Raw genomic sequence first — 19534 nt, 5'->3', positions numbered from 1 at the left:
ATATATATATATATATATGTGATTATATTAGCTCTTCTTCATCAAAGACAGGACTCCAGTGCTTAAGTTGTCATGCTTTAAATCATGTTTCGTATAAAAATGTTCATTTACAAGACAAAAAAACAATGCACCTGTTGAAAAAGAATGCCTACATTATTACATTACAAAAAGGAATAGCATTAATATCATCACCTACAGTATTCTTTACAATGATTCATGTGCAGTTGCAAAAAGTGCTAGGCTACTGATGTGCCACAAAAAGATGTTTTTTAAACTTCTTTACAGAAAATCAAGAAAACAATAAAAATAAAATGTAAAAAAATGTGTGCATAAAATCCTTCTCCAATTGTATTAAAACTATTTTCCATATACAGCTGGCTCTACATAGTTTATTATTCTGTTATTTTTTGTATTTAGAGACCAGCTTGTTGACTGCTATTGTGCTGTTCTTCACCTGAGCTCTGACCTCAGGGTTGTGTTTGAAGGCAAACACAAGTGCTCTAACAGTCCGTCTGTATGAAGTGCTGACCAGTCGGGAGCTCTGGTGAAACACTTCCCTCTCGATGTTGTCTATAAGACCAGAATCTTCCTGTAGGTGAAAGATGAACACAAATATTTCAGGAATGAGTCAGACAGACAACAAGTAGCTGTAAGATGAACAAGCATTCAGATACTTCTTATAAAGAACATGCCAGTGCTGGGAATGGAATATTTTAAATTAATAAATGTGCATAAGTTAAAATACACTCGTAAACAGCGATCAATAAATCATATATGCTGATTTTCAGGCTTACATTCAACATGTAACATGATAAGGAAGGAAACGGGAAGAAACGAAAATAATAAAAAAAATAAATCTTTCTAAAGCCATGTTTCACGATTGCCCTGAGATTCTCCATCTTACCTTGACCTCTAGTGCTTCAGACATGAGCCTTCTAGCGTTGCTCCTGAGTCCTTCAGACTGTTTGTCCGAGCGCACTTCAATGGATGGCTTATTGGAATTCTCCTCGATGAACGTCCTCCAGTCCGTGTAAACCTTTGCTGCCATTGAACTTACTTCGGGATCCAGATGCTTTCGCATTTTGTTGACAGTGTGACCTTAGCAGAGAGATGTTTTGATTACGTATGTGAATATTGTGAATTTGACTGGCCTGGCATTTATGAGGAGAACACTGTTTTAATGAGTGGTTTGCTCTTCAGAGTTATAATTCTCATGTAATAAGAGAGTAAAAGCAAACTCAGCTCACATATAAGCTGTTATTACATGTAGGTCCTGCTGAAGCAACGTGACGCCGCTTTTAGATCCAGTGATGGTATGCAGTACAGTGCAGCCAGATCTCAGTTGAAAAGAGGCATCAGAGAGGCCAAGGCAGCGTACAAGAGAAGGATCGAAGACCACTTCACCACCAACAACTCACGACAGGTATGGCAGGGAGTTCAGCACTTAACCAACTACAAACCTGGCAATACCACGTTGACTGAGGGTAACGCGGAGCTTGCAGAGGAGCTGAACCACTTCTTCGCACGCTTTGAGGTGAAGGGACCAGAGGCAGCAGCAGCAAAAACATCGGACAGCAGCAGCCCAAGCCTCATAGTGCAGGAATATGAGGTGAGGCGCACACTGAGGGCAGTGAACCCCAGGAAGGCCACCGGACCAGATGGGGTAACCGCAAAGGTCCTAAAAGAGTGTGCAGACCAGCTGGCTGGGGTCTTCACTAAGATCTTCAACACTTCACTGTCCCAGTCCTGCATCCCGCCGTGCCTAAAGTCAGCCACAATTGTCCCACTGCCAAAGCATACCAACATTAGCAGCCTCAACGACTACCGACCAGTTGCTCTAACACCTGTTATAATGAAGTGCTTCGAGAAACTGGTCCGACGTCACATCATGTCCTGCCTGCCACCCACACTCGACCCGCTCCAGTTTGCATACAGAGCTAACAGATCAACTGAAGATGCCATTGCTACAACGCTCCACACCACCATCTCTCACCTGGAAGTGCAGGGCCGTTACGCCAGGCTGCTCTTTGTTGACTTTAGCTCTGCTTTCAATACGATACTCCCGGACAGACTAATAGATAAACTGCTGGAAATTGGACTTCCTTCCACCACCTGCCGCTGGATCAGAGACTTCCTCTCAGACCGTGTACAGAGAGTTAGAGTGGGGCCTCATCTTTCCTCAGCCCTCAGCCTCAACACCGGCTCTCCACAAGGCTGTGTACTGAGTCCCCTACTGTACACTCTGTAAACACATGACTGTGTTAGTTCCCACCCAGACAACACAGTCATCAAGTTTGCAGATGATACCACTGTGGTGGGGCTCATCTCAGGGGGAGATGAGACTGCATACAGAGCTGAAGTTCAGAGGCTGTCAGATTGGTGTGCAGACAACAACCTGGACCTCAATACCACCAAAACAAAAGAACTGGTAGTTGACTTCAGAAGGAGGAAGTCCGAGCTGCAGCCTGTCAGCATCAACGGGGAGTGCGTGGAAAGGGTCTCCAGTTTCAAGTTTCTGGGTGTGCACATAGACACAGACCTCCAATGGAGCTCTAACACCTCTGCGGTCTTAAAGAAGGCCCAACAGCGTCTCCACTTTCTGAGAATCCTCAGAAAAATGGACCTGAAGAAGGAGCTGCTGACCGTCTTCTACCGCTGCTCCATTGAAAGTGTGCTGACATATTGCATCGGTGTGTGGTTCTCCAGCTGCACCACAGCACACAGAAAGGCACTCCAGAGGGTCATCAACATGGCCCAAAAAATCATTGGACATCCTCTTCCCTCCCTGAAGGACCTGTACAGCACTCGCTGTCTCAAGAGGGCACGCAGCATCCTACGGGACTGCACACACCCAGGACACCGGGTGTTTAAGCTGCTGCCGTCTGGCAGGAGGTTCAGGCTGCTGAGGTCCCGAACAAATAGACTCAAGGACAGCTTTTACAACAGGGCAATAGCCCTGATCAATGCAAATAGCTGACCTGACTGGATACCTCCCTGGACTTTTTAGGGGGAGGTAACAATGTTTAAAACGATAACAATAATATTTATATTTATAACAAGGTGCAATAATAATTAATGTGCAATAATAACAGTGTGCAATACACATACACTTATTCTTCTTTTTTATACTAAGTTAATATACTGTGTTGTGTTGTTTGTTACGTTGTGATGTGTCATATCGTGTCGTGTTGTGTTATATGTAGTGCCGACGTAGGACAGTTTTTCCAATTTCATTGTACTACTGTACTATGTATGACTGTGCAATGACAATAAAGAGTTATCTTATCTTATCTTATCTTATCTTATCTTATTCATGTTATAAAGGTTGGTTGTGCAATCTTTGAACTAAAATGGAAACTTAAATGACTTTCTAACGACAGCCCATCTGTATAAAGAGTTATTAAAAATTGTGTTTACCTATTTTCGTGGACTTGAGCACCTCCTTGGAAGGGACCTTCTTACTCAGCTCTTTCAGGGCAGTCAGCAGGTTGTCTTTGCTCTGTTCTGGCAGCTCCAGCATTGACTTGTAACGCATGATGTCCTCAATAACAACCACTCGCTTTACGAAACACAAAAGGCAAGCAATTACTACATAAATGCGTTAACACACAATACATGCATGCCTAATGTCTTACCCGTAGAGATTCAATTGTAGTCTGTTTGTACACCTTTTCGTCTGTCTTCGATTTTTTAGGTGCGTCTCCCTTAGGAAACCGCACTACAAACTTGTCCATGTTCAAAGGCAAGCCAGGAAGCTTCTTTGTAGAAAGAATGAGATTGACAAATTTTAATACAACAGTTTGACTAAAAAGAAGCCGATTTCCTACGTGGTTCAGCTAACAGCTACTTTCTGCCTTTCGGGTAACGTTGTCTAACTCAAGCCAAATTTAACTGAATAAATGCTTTGCCAGTGTTAATTATGTAATTCCGCTATAGTCTACTAAAGGATAGCTCCATATTATCGCTACAACTGCGATAAATAATCTCTTTGATAGAGCTAACAGTAGCTGGATGGCTATGGTAAATAATGGCAGTGGCAATGTTGCCTTTACGTACACTCGGAAACAATGAATCTCTTCAGCAGATTAGAAAGATGTGGAAGCCCTCGTGTACAAAATTTCAGTAAATAAATGACCAACGTTTTTGTATAATATGAATATTAATTTTAAAGTAATATAATACTATTATTATATTAGTATCATCGCTGGTATTCTCAGTAAAATGTCTTTTGAATAATTTGGCCTTATCTTCCTCTCTGACTTTTCGGATATCAGTCTTTTTTTTATTTATTATTTTTGCTTCGGAAAACAATACAAATGAACACATTGATTTTTTTCCACTATTTATTGTTTGATTATTGTTACTGTTAGGATTTTAGGTTTTTTTTAGTCAAAATATTATTGTTGAGTATTTGTGGATATAGTTTACAAAGAAAAAAAAGAAGACGGAAAACACAAACTGTTTACATTGAATACAAAACAGAACTTCTCATGTTGGAACATTGTTTTCCAAACAAGATTTTAGGGTTTTTAAACTTAGCAAACCTTAAATTTAGCAAACTCTGAAAAAAGTCTCGCGCGAGATAAAGTTCCCGCGAGAACACAACCCGATAAGGAGAACGAGGAAGAGGATCGTGTTATTTGTTTAGGTTTTGGCAGGCGAAATGGGGTCTCTTTCCTCAATTGTCTGCACTTTGGGACTCGCCGTCCTGTTCGCAGGCACCTTAGTATCTTCAGATGTATTTGACAGCGTCTTGGGAAACACTGCGTCCTGCCATAAATCATGTGAAATGACATACAGTTTGCATACCTATCCTCGGGTAAGTTGTCATATTGAAAAGGAAAGCGACTGCTGCTACCATTAGCTAGCTTTTGCGTTTAATAAATGGACAAGCGTGTGTTTTTTTTCCTTTTTTGCAATGCATTTTTCTTCAGCGAATATTGTTTGTGAATGACAAGTTTTGAAAGTGCGTCATCTTTCAGCTGGATATCCTTGTTTGTCGAGTCATTCAACTGGTCCTCCCGTTTGTTTTTTATTGTACAGGAGGAAGAACTATATGCCTGTCAGAGAGGCTGCCGCCTGTTCTCCATTTGTCAGTTTGTCCGTGACAGCGAAGATTTAAATCAGACCAAATCCGAGTGTGAATCAAGTAAGCTATGCACTGACCGAGTTAATTCACAGCTGTGCTGTCGAAGAGGTTTGCTAACTAATTACGTGCTATGCTCGTAACAATAAAGTATTTCTTACAATCTGCTTCCGTTTTAATACATCCAGTTCCATGGTGTAAGCTTGCTCTAGAGACTCTTTGTTCTGTATCCACAATCCAGTTTGATCTGTTGGCTCTATCATCTGTTATCGCTCACCTCTTTCAAACTTCTGCAGCCTGTCACGAAGCCTACACCCAGTCTGATGAGCAGTATGCATGCAACCTGGGCTGTCAGAATCAGCTCCCCTTCGCTGAGCAGCGAAATAAGCAGGTATGACTGTGTATAACGCATTCACGCAGTGGCTTCCACAGAACCATCTGCAGTATTAGTAGTTTTTTTCATAGTTAGTTCAGATTCAGTGAATGCATTTAACTAAAGTTTAAATGCAGAGACTTGAAATTGCTTTTGCAACTTTACTGTAGGGATGGCTTTGGTACTGGAGCATGCAGCTTTCATTTAGGTCAGCTGTTTGATCTCTCTTGATTCTGTATTTGTTGCACTTCAGCTCCCACTTTTAAAATAATCCTTTGTTCAATATGTTTGTTTGTTTTTTTCCCCCAGTTGGAGAGCATGATGCCTAAGATTCACCTTCTGTACCCATTGACTTTGGTCCGAGGTTTCTGGGATGATGTAATGAGTCAGGCCCACAGCTTCATCACTTCCACATGGACTTTTTACCTCCAGGCTGATGATGGCAAAGTCATCATTTGCCAGGTAAGTAAAAGAAAACCAACCCCCTAATCTACCAGATGCAAAACAATGCACTTCACCCTGGTAATGTGCAAATGTAATGGAGCAAAATGACTAGGAAAAATAAATAAATAAAAATCTGCCCTATATTTAACAGGCTGTACCTGAAATCAAGTTCTTCTCCCAGTTTGAACTGGAAAAATATGTTAAAGAGGAACCTCAGAAGAGCTGTAAGAGTTTCATTCATCCTCTTAAAAAATAAATAAAGTAATTAGTTAAGGACGAAAGTAGTTTTGATCTCAAAGAATGTGTTAGGTTAAGGCAGACATCACTGAATATCTTTCTGAGTTTGGTTTCTTGTTTTCAAGTTCCTGGACTGAGCAGCCCTGTATTTAAGGACTACGAACGCACTTTAATCCAGGAGAGGGACAGAGACATGGCTGGGGACCACACCTATAATGACGAATACAATCTTTTCAGCTCTCTCTCAAGGTTGGTTAGCACATTTCTGTCTACATTGTCCAAGAGGTGCTGTTACTTAACTTGAACAGGATATTAATGGTATTGAGGGTCTTGCCTTTGTGCAGCTACATAACCTTGATACTTATCCTTTACTCCTCAGGAATCCTTGGCTACCGGGGTGGATCCTTACCACAACTCTGGTCCTGTCTGTTTTTGTCCTGATCTGGATCTGCTGTGCCACTGTGGCAACTGCTGTGGATCAGTATGTACCTGCTGAGGTATGATATCTGTTCTTGTTTGTTTAAGTGGTTTACAGCAGTTTGTTTAGCACACAAGCTTAATCTGGGCGTATCTGCTATGTGTGAATTTAGTTGCTGTAGTTCTGTTTTTATACTCCGTATAAATTATTTTTAAATGGATAATTGCTTATTGTGCTGTTGCAAAGTTAAATAAGAAACTTGGTTCCACTTTCCCATCTGCATAGTAATTATGAAGCTACAGCTACGAGGTGACTAGCATATCTTGGCACAAAGGTTGGAAATGCCAGTCTTGTCCAAAATCACCCAACCAGTATTTCTAAAATGAGGATTCTCAAATTATGCCCTTTCCAGAGCCCTCTGCAGAGTAATTGCACAAATCTACATGTCATTCATATGTAATAAATCCCATTATAATGTGGCAGCACAGAATGATACCAAAGGACTATTTCTTTTTTTCCAACTCGTCTTTAAGCTTTATATGTGTGCCAGTCCTTTGTGGAGTCTTCAAGGAGCTACGTGGACCTTTATCCTCATGTTATAGCAGTGTACTGTCACCAGGGGGCAGCATCAAAATATTTTGTCTCCAACGACAGCTGGTGGCAGAGCTGCAGAGAACACAGAAATCATAACAGACAAATGGCTTCTTTACAGTGAAGAGAAACACTGTTTAAAAACAAGAAAATATGATATCCACTTCTGCTTAATTCAGTTTCTTATGCATACTTTTTCATACAGTGTATATACACTTCTTCCATTTTGTGCCAAATGCCACTGTTGCTCCCTTCAAGCAGATGTTTCAGCCAGTCAGTATTCTGCCTGCGCGTACCATCATTGTGTGTTTTAGAGAAGTGCATGCAAGCATGTCTGCATTGGTCGCATATTCAAAATGCTTCACTCTGTATCACCAAAGACTGGTCTCAAGAAATGTAATAGCCACCTTACTAGACTAACACGGGCAAAAAAGTGACTGAATGAACAGAATACCAGCAAAAATACCAGACAAAGGGCACCTTACAAATAGCGGGTGGGCTTGGTGTGTGCATTTGGGCTGAAGTTATTTCCTGAACAGTCATTTTGACACTTCTGGTTTATATATAGACCAAACAATATGGAAGCTTTAGAGATCGTGGCTGGCAAAAATGTTTTTTAAAGAATTCCTTGAATAATGAGGTTTGTGTTGACAGAAAAAAAAGAATCATCAAAACGATGTTTAAAAAAAATTTCCTTTTTTTTTTTTTTTTTTTTTCTTTCAGAAATTAAGCATCTATGGAGACAGTGAATACATTAAAGAACAGAAACTGATTCCATATCCAGCATCCTCCCTGCTGATCATCACCTCCAATGGATCAGAAGAGGAGGCTGGACCACTCCCTTCCAAAGTGAACCTAGGGCAGTCTAACATCTAGAACCCAAAGGGGGTTATTCTCTTTTATGTATAATCTCAAGTTGATTTTTATCCTTTGGCTTAAGACCTGTCCTGATTGTAGTCTTAAGTCACTACTTTCAGAGTCTCACTACTTGCAGAACTTTTTTTTTCCACCCCTATTTTTTTATTTTTTCTCTTTTTGCCTCCTGTCAATCGTAGCTTTTAAAGTTGGAGTGATAGTTTTTCTGTATATTGGCATAATTGAGGCATTATAGCACAGTGACAGCAGTACAAGTCAACTAGGTTTTGGGGGGTTTATTGCAATTTTGGTGTGCATTAGCTCTCTATTCGTGTGCTTACTTTATTGAATGTTTAAATTAACTCTTTGTGACTTGAAGTGATGCAAGTTTCTTCCAAACCGTTAACTTTTGATAAAATAGGTTGCGGTGGTACTGCAGACTTACCCTGTTTGCTTTTATGTTTCTACTGGGGTGATAACCTAACGATATTGAATTTTACAGCAAAATTCTCTGCTCTTTATATAAATTGATAGTGATGGTACAAACAGTAAGTCCTTCCTGCTTAACTGTTGTCTCTTCTTATCATAAGTCAAATTAAATACAGAGTGAATCTAATGTCTGTTTTTTGTTCTTGAAGTTTAAAATGCCAACATATGACTCCTATTGCAATAGATAATAGTTTGCAAAAGGAGTCGTAGAACTCTTGCTCAATGCCTTCACACAACTACACAGGTAGATTTTACTTTTTATTATACCACAGTAATTACATTTAACTGCAGTGGTCTAATTTGCATCTCTGACAGTACATTGTAGTGGGCACAATGTTGCCTTTTTATGTAGTGCAAGACATGCAAAACTTTCTTTTGATCGCTTATTGCTACACCTCACTGTTTTCTAGAATGGCTCTATAAAAACTCTGAGGCAAAACTGAGAGTAGCTAACACTTCCTGTGTTAGTGTTTATCTTCAATCTCTGCTATGAGGTTAAAAATTGTATGATGGGCCGCGTGTAAAGTAATGCGCCTTCACACAGCTTTACAACTGCAGAGGGGAAAAAAAAACAGATACCAAGTTTATTTGAACATTTGCTTGTATGACTACTTTACCATTGGCCTCCTAAAGCAATTTTCTAGCTACCTGATGTTATAAACATTATAGAAAGACCTGTCAATAAAATGTCCTAGAAGACATCTCAAGAGACAATTACGTGGTGAATATAAGGGGAAAAATCATGACCAAATTTATCTGCTGCTCCCTCTCTGTGGAACATGTACCATTTTTCTACATTGAAAAATGACCGTGCCTCCAGGTTTTCTGTGTGATAATTTGATTTTAGGGGGGGAACTGCACAGACTTGACACATCAAAGTCTGTTTACACGTCTGGGGCAGTATTTCTGCAGTTACATGAAAAAAGTTGGACAAAACCTTTTGTGGCATTAAAGAAATGTGTGCAACATCAATATAAATCGCCCGAAGTGATTTAAGTTGAATCAGCACCAGTCGCGCATGGACTTCCAAGTTTGAAAATGAAAGAAGAATCTAGGGTTGCTTAATTTGAAAGAAGTGGGTTTCCCAGACCGGTGAAGCCTTCTCATCATCTCTGCTTAAAGCCTGAAGTCATCACCCCCCACTGCCATAACAAACCAGAACCTTTGAGTTGAGTTGCACTGTGTAAAGTCCAGAAAAGTAAAGTTCTTGCTAGGACCCATGAGCAAAAATTTCTTCCAAACACATCCCCAAGATTAGGCCCAGGACAATAATCCACCTTGTCCTGTTTAAAGTTACTGTTGAACAATAAAATGGATAATAAAGAAGACGAATGCAAAAACAATACTTTATTGTTAAAAAATATACAAACCTTATCAATTTAATCCCAAAAGACATTTTTGTATTATAACCAGTGGAAACCATCTTCCTTCCCTTGAGTCTAAAGGCAACCTATTCATTGACATGTTCAAGTAGCTCTTCAACCTGCGTGCTAGTTTGGACGCATGCCTTAATAGCTGTTCAACAAGTCAATGTCCTCTGCAGTAAGAGTTGGTGAGGACGAACATTTTCCCGGAGGGCTTTCATTTGAAGTGTCACACCTTTCCGACTGAAGCCTCCTTTTTCTGGGATCATGGCAGGGATTCTCTAAGTCATTTGTCCTGGAGGGAACCTGTTTTTCTCTTACGTCATTGTTCGCCGGTCTGTAGAAATGGAGTCTCTCACTCTTATCCTCTTCCGTGCTCTTATGAGTCAGAGGTGTTGCATTCAGTACCGTTCTGACAAACTTCTGCCTGCCAACTACAGAAAAAACAAATTTTAAAAGTGTCCAATTATTTATTTAAAAATAGGCCATCGCTGTGTAAATATGAACTTACAAAAACGAAGTGCCGATGTTCTTGAGTCTTCAACTTTTTTCTGTTTTGGCATTTGTGAGCTATTCATTTCCCACTGGTTTACAACCTGAAAACATGCCAAACATTACTTCCTGACACTTGTTATTTAAAAAAAACAACAAAAAAAAAAACAGTTGTGATCAGAAGTTTAAGTCCATTCATCATGGCATGAATTTCAGGTTATTCTGAGCTTTTAATTATTTATTTGAGCTGTAAAACAGAATATGTTTTATAGCACTCATTGACTTGACCATCAGCAGAACAATGGGAAAGTCAATGAAGATAGAAGAAGAATTGTGGATTTACAAAAGTTTCCAAGGTTTCTTGGAGCCATTTCTAAAGAACTGCAGATTCCAAGATCATCAGTTGAAACAATGGTGCTTTGATCAAACTGTCGCCCCCAGATGAAATTAAATTTGTTAAGATATTCAGGAACAACCCAGAAACTACCAATACCCAAGGCTGCCTTGAACTGGAAACGACTGTAACACCAGCATCACGGTCCACACTGAAGGAAGTTTTAAATGGCTATGGACCAAGACGGTGCTGACTAAGAAAGAAGGAGGACTGAATTTTGCTGCTCCCTACATGAACAAAACCAAATGCCATCTGGAGAATTTTTTTATGTTCAGACCACACAAAGATTGAACTATTTAGCCACAATGACAGGAGGTATGTTTGGAAAAATAAAGGTGAGGCTTTCAAACCCAAGAACACTGTATCAACTCTAAAGCATGGCAGTGGTAGCATTATGCTTTGAGTCTGTTTGCTGCCAGTGGTACTAGTACACTGCACAAAGTGGTTTAAATAATGAAGGAGCACTACCTCCAAAAGTCCACCTCAAATCAACAGCTAGACGGTTAAAGCTTGCAAACAACTGTGTTCCAACAGGACAATGTTCCCAAACACAAATCAAAATTGGTTTTGGTTGAGGTGCAACTTGCTAAGGGACATTTAACCAAATGTTGGTGAGGCTGTATGTATGAATGGAATACAGAAATTCCAGAATAAATTCAAACATGTACATGTTTTTTAAAGTTATTAAAGATGTGTACAATACAGTGATTCCACCTTGGGGGGGAAATATTTTACCATCATCATACCCATAATGAGTTTATGTAAACATCTGACCACTACTCTATTCTTCTATCAATGTCAAATCCGCATTTAAACATACTTACCTGTTCAGCCCAACCTTCTGTCTTGCATCTTGAGTGATCAAAGGCAGCCAGTGGTTTCTCAGAATAAATTAGTCCTAACAGGTTCGACATTGTTGCCTTCAATCCTGTGCCAAGCTAGAGGTATACATTACATTTAGATGTCAGTATAACAATGAGCCACAGATAAGTGTTACACACAACTATTGATGTTATACCTTCACACTGGTTCCAGATACATCAAGATTTGCAAGTTTTGGGAGACATGTGAGGTATTCGAGAGCCCTCTCTGAGATATTGTTGTCTGGAAATGACAGATTATAGCTGATCAACAATTTTATAATGATGTGAGTTTTGAATACTTCAAATCTGGAGGGGATGGTATTTGTGCCATCACCATGAAATCAACTAATAGTTTGGTAACCAACAGGAAATATCCAGAAGCTGAAGACAGTCCAGTCCCTTGTGCATCATACGGATAGGTGCGGTCAGTCGTTGGAGGCCAGCATCTGACAGGCTGTTACTACCGATGAAAAGTTGAATCAGGCTCCTAGAGTGGGAAAAAAAATGTTAGCAACAGCTTTTATTAAATCTTTCATGTAATTTATTTAGGAATGCAATACCTTGCCAGTGAGGTGGATGTTAGATGTTGAAAAAGCTCATGATTGTCACCCAGTTTGCAGCCAAACAAATCCAGAGACTTCAAATTATGAAATGTTTTTATTTCATCCATTCGCTCGTGCAGAAGTGGAAACCTGCAGAAATAAAAGAGGAACAACAAATGCTAGCTGTCCGTGGTAAAGAAGAAAAGGAACCTCGCAGTTTTTGGTGGCAGTCCGACTCACCTGTTTCGTAAACACAGTGATTCAAGTACCATGCTTCCATATGCATCACTGAATAACTGCAGGGCTTTTGAAGAAATTTCTGGGTTTAAGAATACACGATTTTCCTCAGCTGCTACAAAAAGTTTATCACCTATTTGCTCAGGGAAGCCAATCAGAGAGTCTACATGATGAATATTGTCAACTACAAACAACAAAGTGATGTCAAAGAGAGATTTTGTGGTATATCGCAGACTTCCCTCTTCATTGTAGGTGAATATAAAATGCTCTTTTCTGGGCACAAACGGATTTGTCCTTCTGCACGATAACGCTGGCTTTGGCTGTGCCAGGACTATGTCACTGACACGACGAAGACTTCCTCTTTCTCGGACATAAATGGTGCTATTGTCCATAGTAAGGTCGCACTATTAAGGGCTGCACGTTAAGTCAGCAAAAACTCGAAGTAGCTCACAAGCTAGCTATTAAATAGTATCATGTCCTTGGCTAAAATTAGTATAAAAGGACACCCAAACCCTGCAGTAAAACTCTTTTACTACTTTTTTGCTCCAAATATTTCACATTTTACGGCATTTGCTTTACTACTTGTATGCATTATGACAAATATTCCGGGTTTCCTACGGTAGCCGCGGTTCCTACAGTGCAAGCAAGTTACTGGCAGCTGTGCCTGCTCACTTCAAAGTAAAAGATGGTTAACAACGAATGCTTGTTTTTTTAGGAACTTCTTACCAAATTGCGTATTCTAAGTAACAAGAATGTAATATGAGAAAACGTGTACATACTTTATAATGAACCTCTCAGGATCTCACCAAGTAGTAGTTTAAATGAAAAAAAAATCCAAACCCTTGTTTTGAAAATGTTTAGGAAGAAGTCTTGTTTACATCCTTGATCGAGCCTGCTCCCGGAAGTGCCAACGTATACGGCAGAAATTAAGTGATTTTTATGGGTTTGGAAGGATAATTTGGTAATTGATTTTCCAAAGATGATAGCTAAAACATATTTTAAAAAGACTGATACTTTTAATGGTTGTTTTTCTGTCTTAATCAGATTTTACATAGTTGTCAAAGTTGATGATCTGCTAAGTGAGAACTTGGTAGCTAACTCAGCTAACTCATAACGTCTTTTTCCTTTATTGGTTATAGTGTGCGAAGTCTTAAACATTCCCCATATCTTCCTGAGGTTAAGTTGTTGCCCTTGTGTGACAATTAATTTCCTGTGCGTTTGAGACGGACTTCGCTCTTCGAATCTTTATAAATGGCGTCGAAAAATGATCCGTTTCAATTTCAGGGTGAGTGTCAATCTTCCACTGTGTTATGGAAATGTAGTTGTTTATTTTTGTGAAAAATTTAAACTCACAAGAAGCGATCGTTGACATTTTGCATTAATCCATGTCAACTAACTAGAATTTGACGAAGCTGGCGATCTGTTGGAAGCCAACAGAGATGCAACTACCATCAGCATCGATGATGAAGATGTGAAGCCTAAGCAAAGCACTGCGACTGGTTTCTCCACTGAAGCTGATACTGAGGATCCACTTGCCAATGATGACCAGGCAGAGGTTAGGACAAGCCTTTGAATTTAATATATTTTATTAACTTTTAAGATTTAATTTAATTTTTCCACCAAATCCTTGAATTTAAGCTTCTCTCAGGGCAAAAGAAAAGTCCCTCTTTTTGGTCTTTTGAGTACTACCAAAGGTTCTTTGACATCGAGACCCATCATGTAAGTTTTTTTTTTCTAATGACTTTTTGGCACCATTTTTGCTAGGTCTCATCAGATTCCATATTTAGTGGTTTCTAATATTTCTTTCAGGTAAAGGAAAGGATAATTGGATCAATGATGCCATGGCCCAGAAAGAACTTTATTAATGTCTACCTCCGTAGAAATCCTGATCTCTATGGTTAGCTCTTCATAGTTTTAACAGATATGTCTCAATCAGATTTTTTTTGTATGACACTAGGTGTATTGTTCTTTGATGTTGTATTCTATTGGTAAATGCTATTTTCATGGAAACCCCCAATAAGGAAACAACTTACATGTGTGTAACAACTGCTTTTAGGACCGTTCTGGATTTGCACCACTCTTGTGTTTGCCACCGCCATAAGTGGAAACATATCCAACTTTTTGGCCCACCAAGGCGATCGGGACTACAAATATACCCCAGAGTTTCGAAAAGGTTTGCTCCTCTTCACTCTCATATAGGGCTTTTCAATATGACCAAAATCTCATATCCTGATATGAGACATTTATCGTCCCGATATAAATCACAAAAATTTTACATTTTCTGAAAATTCTGTGAATCTTGGGGAGCTTGACTTGCGTGAATTGTTTCCAGCTGGGCGTCCTTTACCTGGAGTCGAGTGTTTTAACCAATGCATGAAACGATACATTTTTAGACATAAGTTGTAACGGCCGCCGTTTTATTTGTGAGTATTTATTACACGGCGTCTTCTAACGTTTGAATCTATGGTTTATTTTTTTAGCGCCTGACTCCTCTTTTTTGCTTCTCATCCGTAAACACTCTGCATACTCGTTCACGTGATTCAGTTTATTTTAAAAAGTCTCAACAGGATCTTGAGCTTTACTGTGAAAGGTTTATGTGGAAAATAAAAGAGCGGACAAGCGATGGTTTTATCATCGTTGTTGCTAACGACAACGCATACAAACAGGCCAGTAGTGTGGTTATATTAAATATGAGAGAAAGAGAGAACTTTAAGAAATTAATATAGCCACTATAATGACCATCAAAACCATCAATGATCAAAGCGATGAAAAAAAATTGCCGTAAACAGTTTATTTTGCGACACCACGAAACAAACGATAGCGTAAAATGAAACGATAGACGTTTTTTTATATCGTCACCCGATATATATCGTTATATCGAACAGCCCTACTCTCATACACGTTTACATTAAATATGGGAGGGAAACAGCCATTTCACACTGAGTTTTGATTCTTTATGTTTTCCAGTAACCATTGCTGCAACAATAATCTTCAGCTATGCTTGGTTAGTGCCTCTTGCCGTCTGGGGTTTTCTGCTATGGAGAAACAATAAAATGGTGAACTTGGTGTCATATGCCTTTATGGAGATTGTCTGTGTGTACGGCTATTCTCTTTCAATATATATACCTGCAGTGGTAAGAAATTTTGTTTTTTTGTTTTGTCTTGTGTTTTGTTTATTCATTTTAAAGTAGTAGTAACAAATGAAGCACTATACTAAATTTTAGGCATTTATATAACCCCCTAAAAGCAGATGCATATTTAATTACATGATTTGCTGGTTTCTAGTTTTTTAACTTTATTTTCTAAATCAAGGTTCTGTGGATTCTCCCCTTTAACTGGCTGAGTTGGTGCACCATTGTGGTGGCACTCTGCCTCTCTGGCTCAGTACTGGTTTTGACTTTCTGGCCTGCAGTCAGAGATGACCACCCCAGAGTTATGATAGCATTCCTGTCTGTGATTGTGTTGCTCAACATCCTGCTGGCTGTTGGTTGTAAGGTAAATATGGCTACTTTTGATATTTAATGACAAAATAGTATTTGTGCTAATACATCTATTTCATAACGCTTATCCATCTGGATTTAGATAACAATGATTGACTCTTTCTAATTTATCCTCTGTGATGTCAGCATGGCCTAGTTTTGAACCCACCTCTCCATTCGCCATTCACAGATCCGATCACTTACACTGATATTTTGGCATTTGACTCCTCTGTGGGTTTTTGGGAAACAAATATACTTTATAGTGTCAAGTTGAATCCCTCTGGGGAGATGTGTTTCAGCGGAAACTATGACTACATTACTACATGGTGTGAGAAAGGGCTTCTAGTAAACTTCCTATCATGAATACTGTCCGGTCCTCAGGGATATCATATGTCCCACCACATTTAAGTAATTAGTCTTCAAACTAAGCCATGTCTGAACGCTTAACAAGATGAATGGCTTCCAGAAATCCTGTATTCTTTTCTCTACCCCTGAACATTTGCTTCACACCTACTCACAGTTTGGATTTCGTGCTTACCAGTTTCTCATAACATGTCTTTGCCCTGCCAGTACTCCTTTGCACAAGTTCTTTGACACTTTTTTTTACTCATTTGGGTTTTCTTTTGCAGACCTACTTTTTTACTATTCCAGGGAACAAGACGGTAAAGCCAACAAATTCGACGACATGAAAGACTTGCATTGTCTCGAGGTACCAATAGTGACACAGAAGCTTTTTAAGCTTTTACATATACACTGAAAATCTGATATGTATTTATAATATGTATCTACATTGTGTTTATTTCATTTGTTGTTTGCATATTTACACTCAGTAGTGTCACAAAGGAGGACTTTAATACATTATTGACCCATTTTTGGAGCCTTGGCTCACATGTGTGTCATTTTGACCTACTAAATCTGACACAGGACTTCCTGTACATGATTTTGCCATGCCAAGGCAAGTGTTATCCCCTTTTTGTCTTTTTCTTTTTTTCTTTGAAATTGCAGGCTCTCGTGTTGCCTTATTAGAGAGAATCAAGTTGCTGTGCTGATGAAGTCATGCAACGTCTGAATTTCACCTGAACTCGTACATCCGGTCTTAACACCTTAACCCCTGTATCCTGAGTGCGTGTTTGGATCAGCTGTGTGACATCTGAAAATGCACAATAATAGCAAGCGTGTGGGTTTTGTTTTCTTTTTACGGGTGCTGGATTCTAAACTTTATGCATATAAATGGAGTATGGTTTAAAATAACAAAAAAGGTATATTTTAGTATGACCTTTATACTTAAGTTACATTTTTAAATATTTCTATAACAACACATTTCATAACTGGTGACAGCATCGATGGCATGTATTTTTATATTCCTATAATGGGAAATGAATCATTTGTAAACAGAATTTTCTGTGTAAACAATTATAGATATGGTGTGTTAACCAATGACTAGCGTTATTACACTTGGAGCTGTTGTACGTTACTCTTAAGTTTCTACAAGTCCACCCAACTAATGCCAAAGACCTGTGCTAAACTTTTAAATGGTCATGTAAGTGTTTCTGGAATTAATTTGGTAATGTTTTTGATCGGAAGTGTGGAATTTATTGATTCATGGAGAAAATAAAACATGGTTATTGTGGGAAATGCTGTATTTGAATGTCATTGTTTTATATTTCTAGTTCATTGCAGATCTTTAACACAAACTGAGACAGGTTTCCTTATATTATATAACATAAGTAGTTGCCTAATTGTTTCTTGTCATGCCTGCAGAAAATTTATATCCATCTCAGGTGTCATAGGTCAAAAGTTAATATTAATTAAATACTAAATCTTATATAGTGCTTTTCTACTCAACTTGAGCACTCAGAGCACTTTATGCAACATATCTAATTCACCCATTCACACATTCATACAAGCACTTTTTTGTATGTCTAAGTGCTTTCTATCTAACAGTCATACTCTGAACTCTGGGTGGTTGCATTGGATGAGTGCTTAAAATACTTCATGTGATTCTTCATTTTAGGCAGCCTTGAGTCACCCCGGCTTTCACGTCCATGTGCAACGTGACTCATTTCTTTGGGTTTCTAACTACTTTGTTTTCCAATACATGTCAACAATTGGAAATTTTAAATATTTAAAGAAGAGATTGTAACTAATAGGTATAAGATGAACATTTCAAAGAGATTAACTTTAAAAGTGAGCTGCTGCTACCGTTTTCCAGCTCAACCATCTAAACTGTCACGTGGTCGAGCAAACCGATAGAATCTATCGTATCACCGTTTGGATTCGCAGATCACCCGCAGTGGAAAATCTCACAGTATATATCCAAAGCTGACCACATGCAGGCACACGGTGTGTGGTCAGCACTTTACATTCAGTGAACCTACGTAAAGACTATGCTTAATATTTCCACTAATTAAGTAGAGCTACTTTTTTTTTTGATTAATTAACAAAACAGAAAAAAGTGTCACTTGAACCTTTGTCAAAGGGATGGTGGCGTCCTAATTAATGGTCATTCTAGCCCCAGCTTTGAGTTACACAGGAGCTGCCTGTCAAACAGGTAACCCTATTGGAGGAATGTCACCTGCCTCAGTCTCAGAAGTCTAGACAGCTGCACATACTTGTAGATTTATCAGCACAACACAGGAGGACTTGATTTGCTATTTGTTCTCATTTTTGGGGAATGCCTTTTAATTATTTTTTATAGCTATAGACATATATATTGTGACTTGAAGACCTTTCCATAGGATGGCCACTTCAAATGGCAAAGGTGAAAAAGTGTCCAAATTTGAGATGCTGAAACTTTTGGAGAAATGCAGGAATGAAAGGGACGATGCCATGCACAAAGAAAGCGTTCTCAGAGAGAAGCTCAGGCAGTATGAGTCAAGGATGCGTTCAACAGAGGCTATGAAACAGAAACTGAAGACTCTGGCTCTGGACAACAGGGAGCTGAGGAAACAGGTGAAGGCTCTTCGTACTGAAATTGGACTTGAGTGCAGCCCTAAGTTCAATGGAAAGACCACCAAGGACATAATCAATGACTTGCATGAAAAAGAACGTGAGTGCAACTCCCTGGTGGAAAAGGCTGGAAAACTGAGTCTGACCATTGATGGCTTGACCTCAGAGTTGGCAAATACAGTCACCTCTAAAACACTTTTAGAGGATCAAGTACAGTCATTGCAGCAAAATCTCAAGGATATGACAAATAACCAGCGTCGTCTGCTTAAGTTGTGGGAAGACAAGAAGTCCCCGAGGGAACAGCTTGCCCTCCCTGCAATAACACAGAAACCTGGACTGAAGCCACCCGTCCTTAAAGCAGTTCAAACCGACATGTCCATCAGTTCCACTCAAAAGCTTCCAGCCAATGCTTTTGAGATAAAGCCATTTTCACGGGACAGTGACAAAAATACTGTTTTGGATAAACACAGTTTCCCATCTTACGGAAACGGCTATAGTCACGGAAAGAAAGCTTTCGTGCATGATGAAGCTAAAGGAATACAGGACTGACTTCACTGACAGCTACTGACTCTGCACTTGAGATGGCAACTAATTACTGGACTAATGTTACATAATGACAGAGTAAAATGAGACACAACTTTAAATCAGATTTATGTTCTTGTGTAATTCCATCTTGTGACAATGTTGTTTTAATAGCATTTGCATAATTTAAACGTAACCT

At 39.2% G+C, this 19534-nt stretch overlaps 5 protein-coding genes across 5 annotated transcripts; 3 read left to right on the top strand and 2 right to left on the bottom strand.

Moving 5' to 3' along the window:
* Positions 1 to 23: 23 nt before the first annotated feature.
* Positions 24 to 4047, bottom strand: tceanc2 (transcription elongation factor A (SII) N-terminal and central domain containing 2). Its single transcript, XM_085438963.1, has 4 exons — positions 3636 to 4047; positions 3418 to 3559; positions 905 to 1098; positions 24 to 589 (listed from the first exon to the last, which is right to left on the bottom strand). Exons 1-4 carry the CDS (start codon positions 3732 to 3734, stop codon positions 401 to 403), a joined length of 624 nt encoding a protein of 207 aa, XP_085295089.1. The 5' UTR covers positions 3735 to 4047; the 3' UTR covers positions 24 to 400.
* Positions 4048 to 4588: 541 nt separating this feature from the next.
* On the top strand, positions 4589 to 8620 carry tmem59 (transmembrane protein 59). The gene is made up of 8 exons (XM_085438960.1): positions 4589 to 4819; positions 5044 to 5149; positions 5383 to 5477; positions 5769 to 5921; positions 6055 to 6127; positions 6266 to 6389; positions 6520 to 6637; positions 7873 to 8620. Exons 1-8 carry the CDS (start codon positions 4664 to 4666, stop codon positions 8023 to 8025), a joined length of 978 nt encoding a protein of 325 aa, XP_085295086.1. The 5' UTR covers positions 4589 to 4663; the 3' UTR covers positions 8026 to 8620.
* A 1205-nt stretch (positions 8621 to 9825) lies between these two features.
* On the bottom strand, positions 9826 to 13050 carry lrrc42 (leucine rich repeat containing 42). Its single transcript, XM_085439792.1, has 7 exons — positions 12389 to 13050; positions 12167 to 12298; positions 11972 to 12093; positions 11762 to 11847; positions 11568 to 11681; positions 10369 to 10453; positions 9826 to 10291 (listed from the first exon to the last, which is right to left on the bottom strand). Exons 1-7 carry the CDS (start codon positions 12775 to 12777, stop codon positions 10002 to 10004), a joined length of 1218 nt encoding a protein of 405 aa, XP_085295918.1. The 5' UTR covers positions 12778 to 13050; the 3' UTR covers positions 9826 to 10001.
* A 203-nt stretch (positions 13051 to 13253) lies between these two features.
* yipf1 (Yip1 domain family, member 1) lies at positions 13254 to 17504 on the top strand. Its single transcript, XM_085439537.1, has 10 exons — positions 13254 to 13346; positions 13525 to 13670; positions 13786 to 13940; positions 14024 to 14104; positions 14195 to 14282; positions 14442 to 14558; positions 15353 to 15519; positions 15698 to 15880; positions 16494 to 16573; positions 16870 to 17504. Exons 2-9 carry the CDS (start codon positions 13637 to 13639, stop codon positions 16551 to 16553), a joined length of 885 nt encoding a protein of 294 aa, XP_085295663.1. The 5' UTR covers positions 13254 to 13346; positions 13525 to 13636; the 3' UTR covers positions 16554 to 16573; positions 16870 to 17504.
* Positions 17505 to 18603: 1099 nt separating this feature from the next.
* LOC146687404 (uncharacterized) lies at positions 18604 to 19416 on the top strand. Its single transcript, XM_085440387.1, has one exon. It carries the CDS (start codon positions 18604 to 18606, stop codon positions 19360 to 19362), a length of 759 nt encoding a protein of 252 aa, XP_085296513.1. The 3' UTR covers positions 19363 to 19416.
* Positions 19417 to 19534: the final 118 nt, after the last annotated feature.

This window comes from Copadichromis virginalis, linkage group LG18 (assembly GCF_057382275.1).
Source record: "Copadichromis virginalis isolate Kocher_CV1m ecotype Utaka linkage group LG18, C_Virginalis_male_GT1.1, whole genome shotgun sequence".
Classification (NCBI taxonomy): domain Eukaryota; kingdom Metazoa; phylum Chordata; class Actinopteri; order Cichliformes; family Cichlidae; genus Copadichromis; species Copadichromis virginalis.
Note: the sequence above shows the minus strand (reverse complement) of the source record. Positions and strands in the feature narration are given on the sequence as shown.

Excerpts from the sequence above, each read along its gene's own strand:
- tceanc2 (XM_085438963.1), bottom strand. The coding sequence starts at position 3,734 with ATGGACAAGTTTGTAGTGCGGTTTCCTAAGGGAGACGCACCTAAAAAA. Across the intron at positions 3,560-3,635 it reads CTACAATTGAATCTCTACGG|CGAGTGGTTGTTATTGAGGA; the intron begins GTAAGACATTAG and ends TGTTTCGTAAAG. Across the intron at positions 1,099-3,417 it reads GCTCAAGTCCACGAAAATAG|GTCACACTGTCAACAAAATG; the intron begins GTAAACACAATT and ends CTCTCTGCTAAG.
- tmem59 (XM_085438960.1), top strand. The coding sequence starts at position 4,664 with ATGGGGTCTCTTTCCTCAATTGTCTGCACTTTGGGACTCGCCGTCCTG. Across the intron at positions 5,150-5,382 it reads CAAATCCGAGTGTGAATCAA|CCTGTCACGAAGCCTACACC; the intron begins GTAAGCTATGCA and ends AAACTTCTGCAG. Across the intron at positions 6,638-7,872 it reads ATCAGTATGTACCTGCTGAG|AAATTAAGCATCTATGGAGA; the intron begins GTATGATATCTG and ends TTTTTCTTTCAG.
- lrrc42 (XM_085439792.1), bottom strand. The coding sequence starts at position 12,777 with ATGGACAATAGCACCATTTATGTCCGAGAAAGAGGAAGTCTTCGTCGT. Across the intron at positions 12,299-12,388 it reads TCACTGTGTTTACGAAACAG|GTTTCCACTTCTGCACGAGC; the intron begins GTGAGTCGGACT and ends TTATTTCTGCAG. Across the intron at positions 12,094-12,166 it reads ACATCCACCTCACTGGCAAG|GAGCCTGATTCAACTTTTCA; the intron begins GTATTGCATTCC and ends TTCCCACTCTAG.
- LOC146687404 (XM_085440387.1), top strand. The coding sequence starts at position 18,604 with ATGGCCACTTCAAATGGCAAAGGTGAAAAAGTGTCCAAATTTGAGATG.
- yipf1 (XM_085439537.1), top strand. The coding sequence starts at position 13,637 with ATGGCGTCGAAAAATGATCCGTTTCAATTTCAGG. Across the intron at positions 13,941-14,023 it reads CCAATGATGACCAGGCAGAG|CTTCTCTCAGGGCAAAAGAA; the intron begins GTTAGGACAAGC and ends CTTGAATTTAAG. Across the intron at positions 14,283-14,441 it reads TAGAAATCCTGATCTCTATG|GACCGTTCTGGATTTGCACC; the intron begins GTTAGCTCTTCA and ends AACTGCTTTTAG.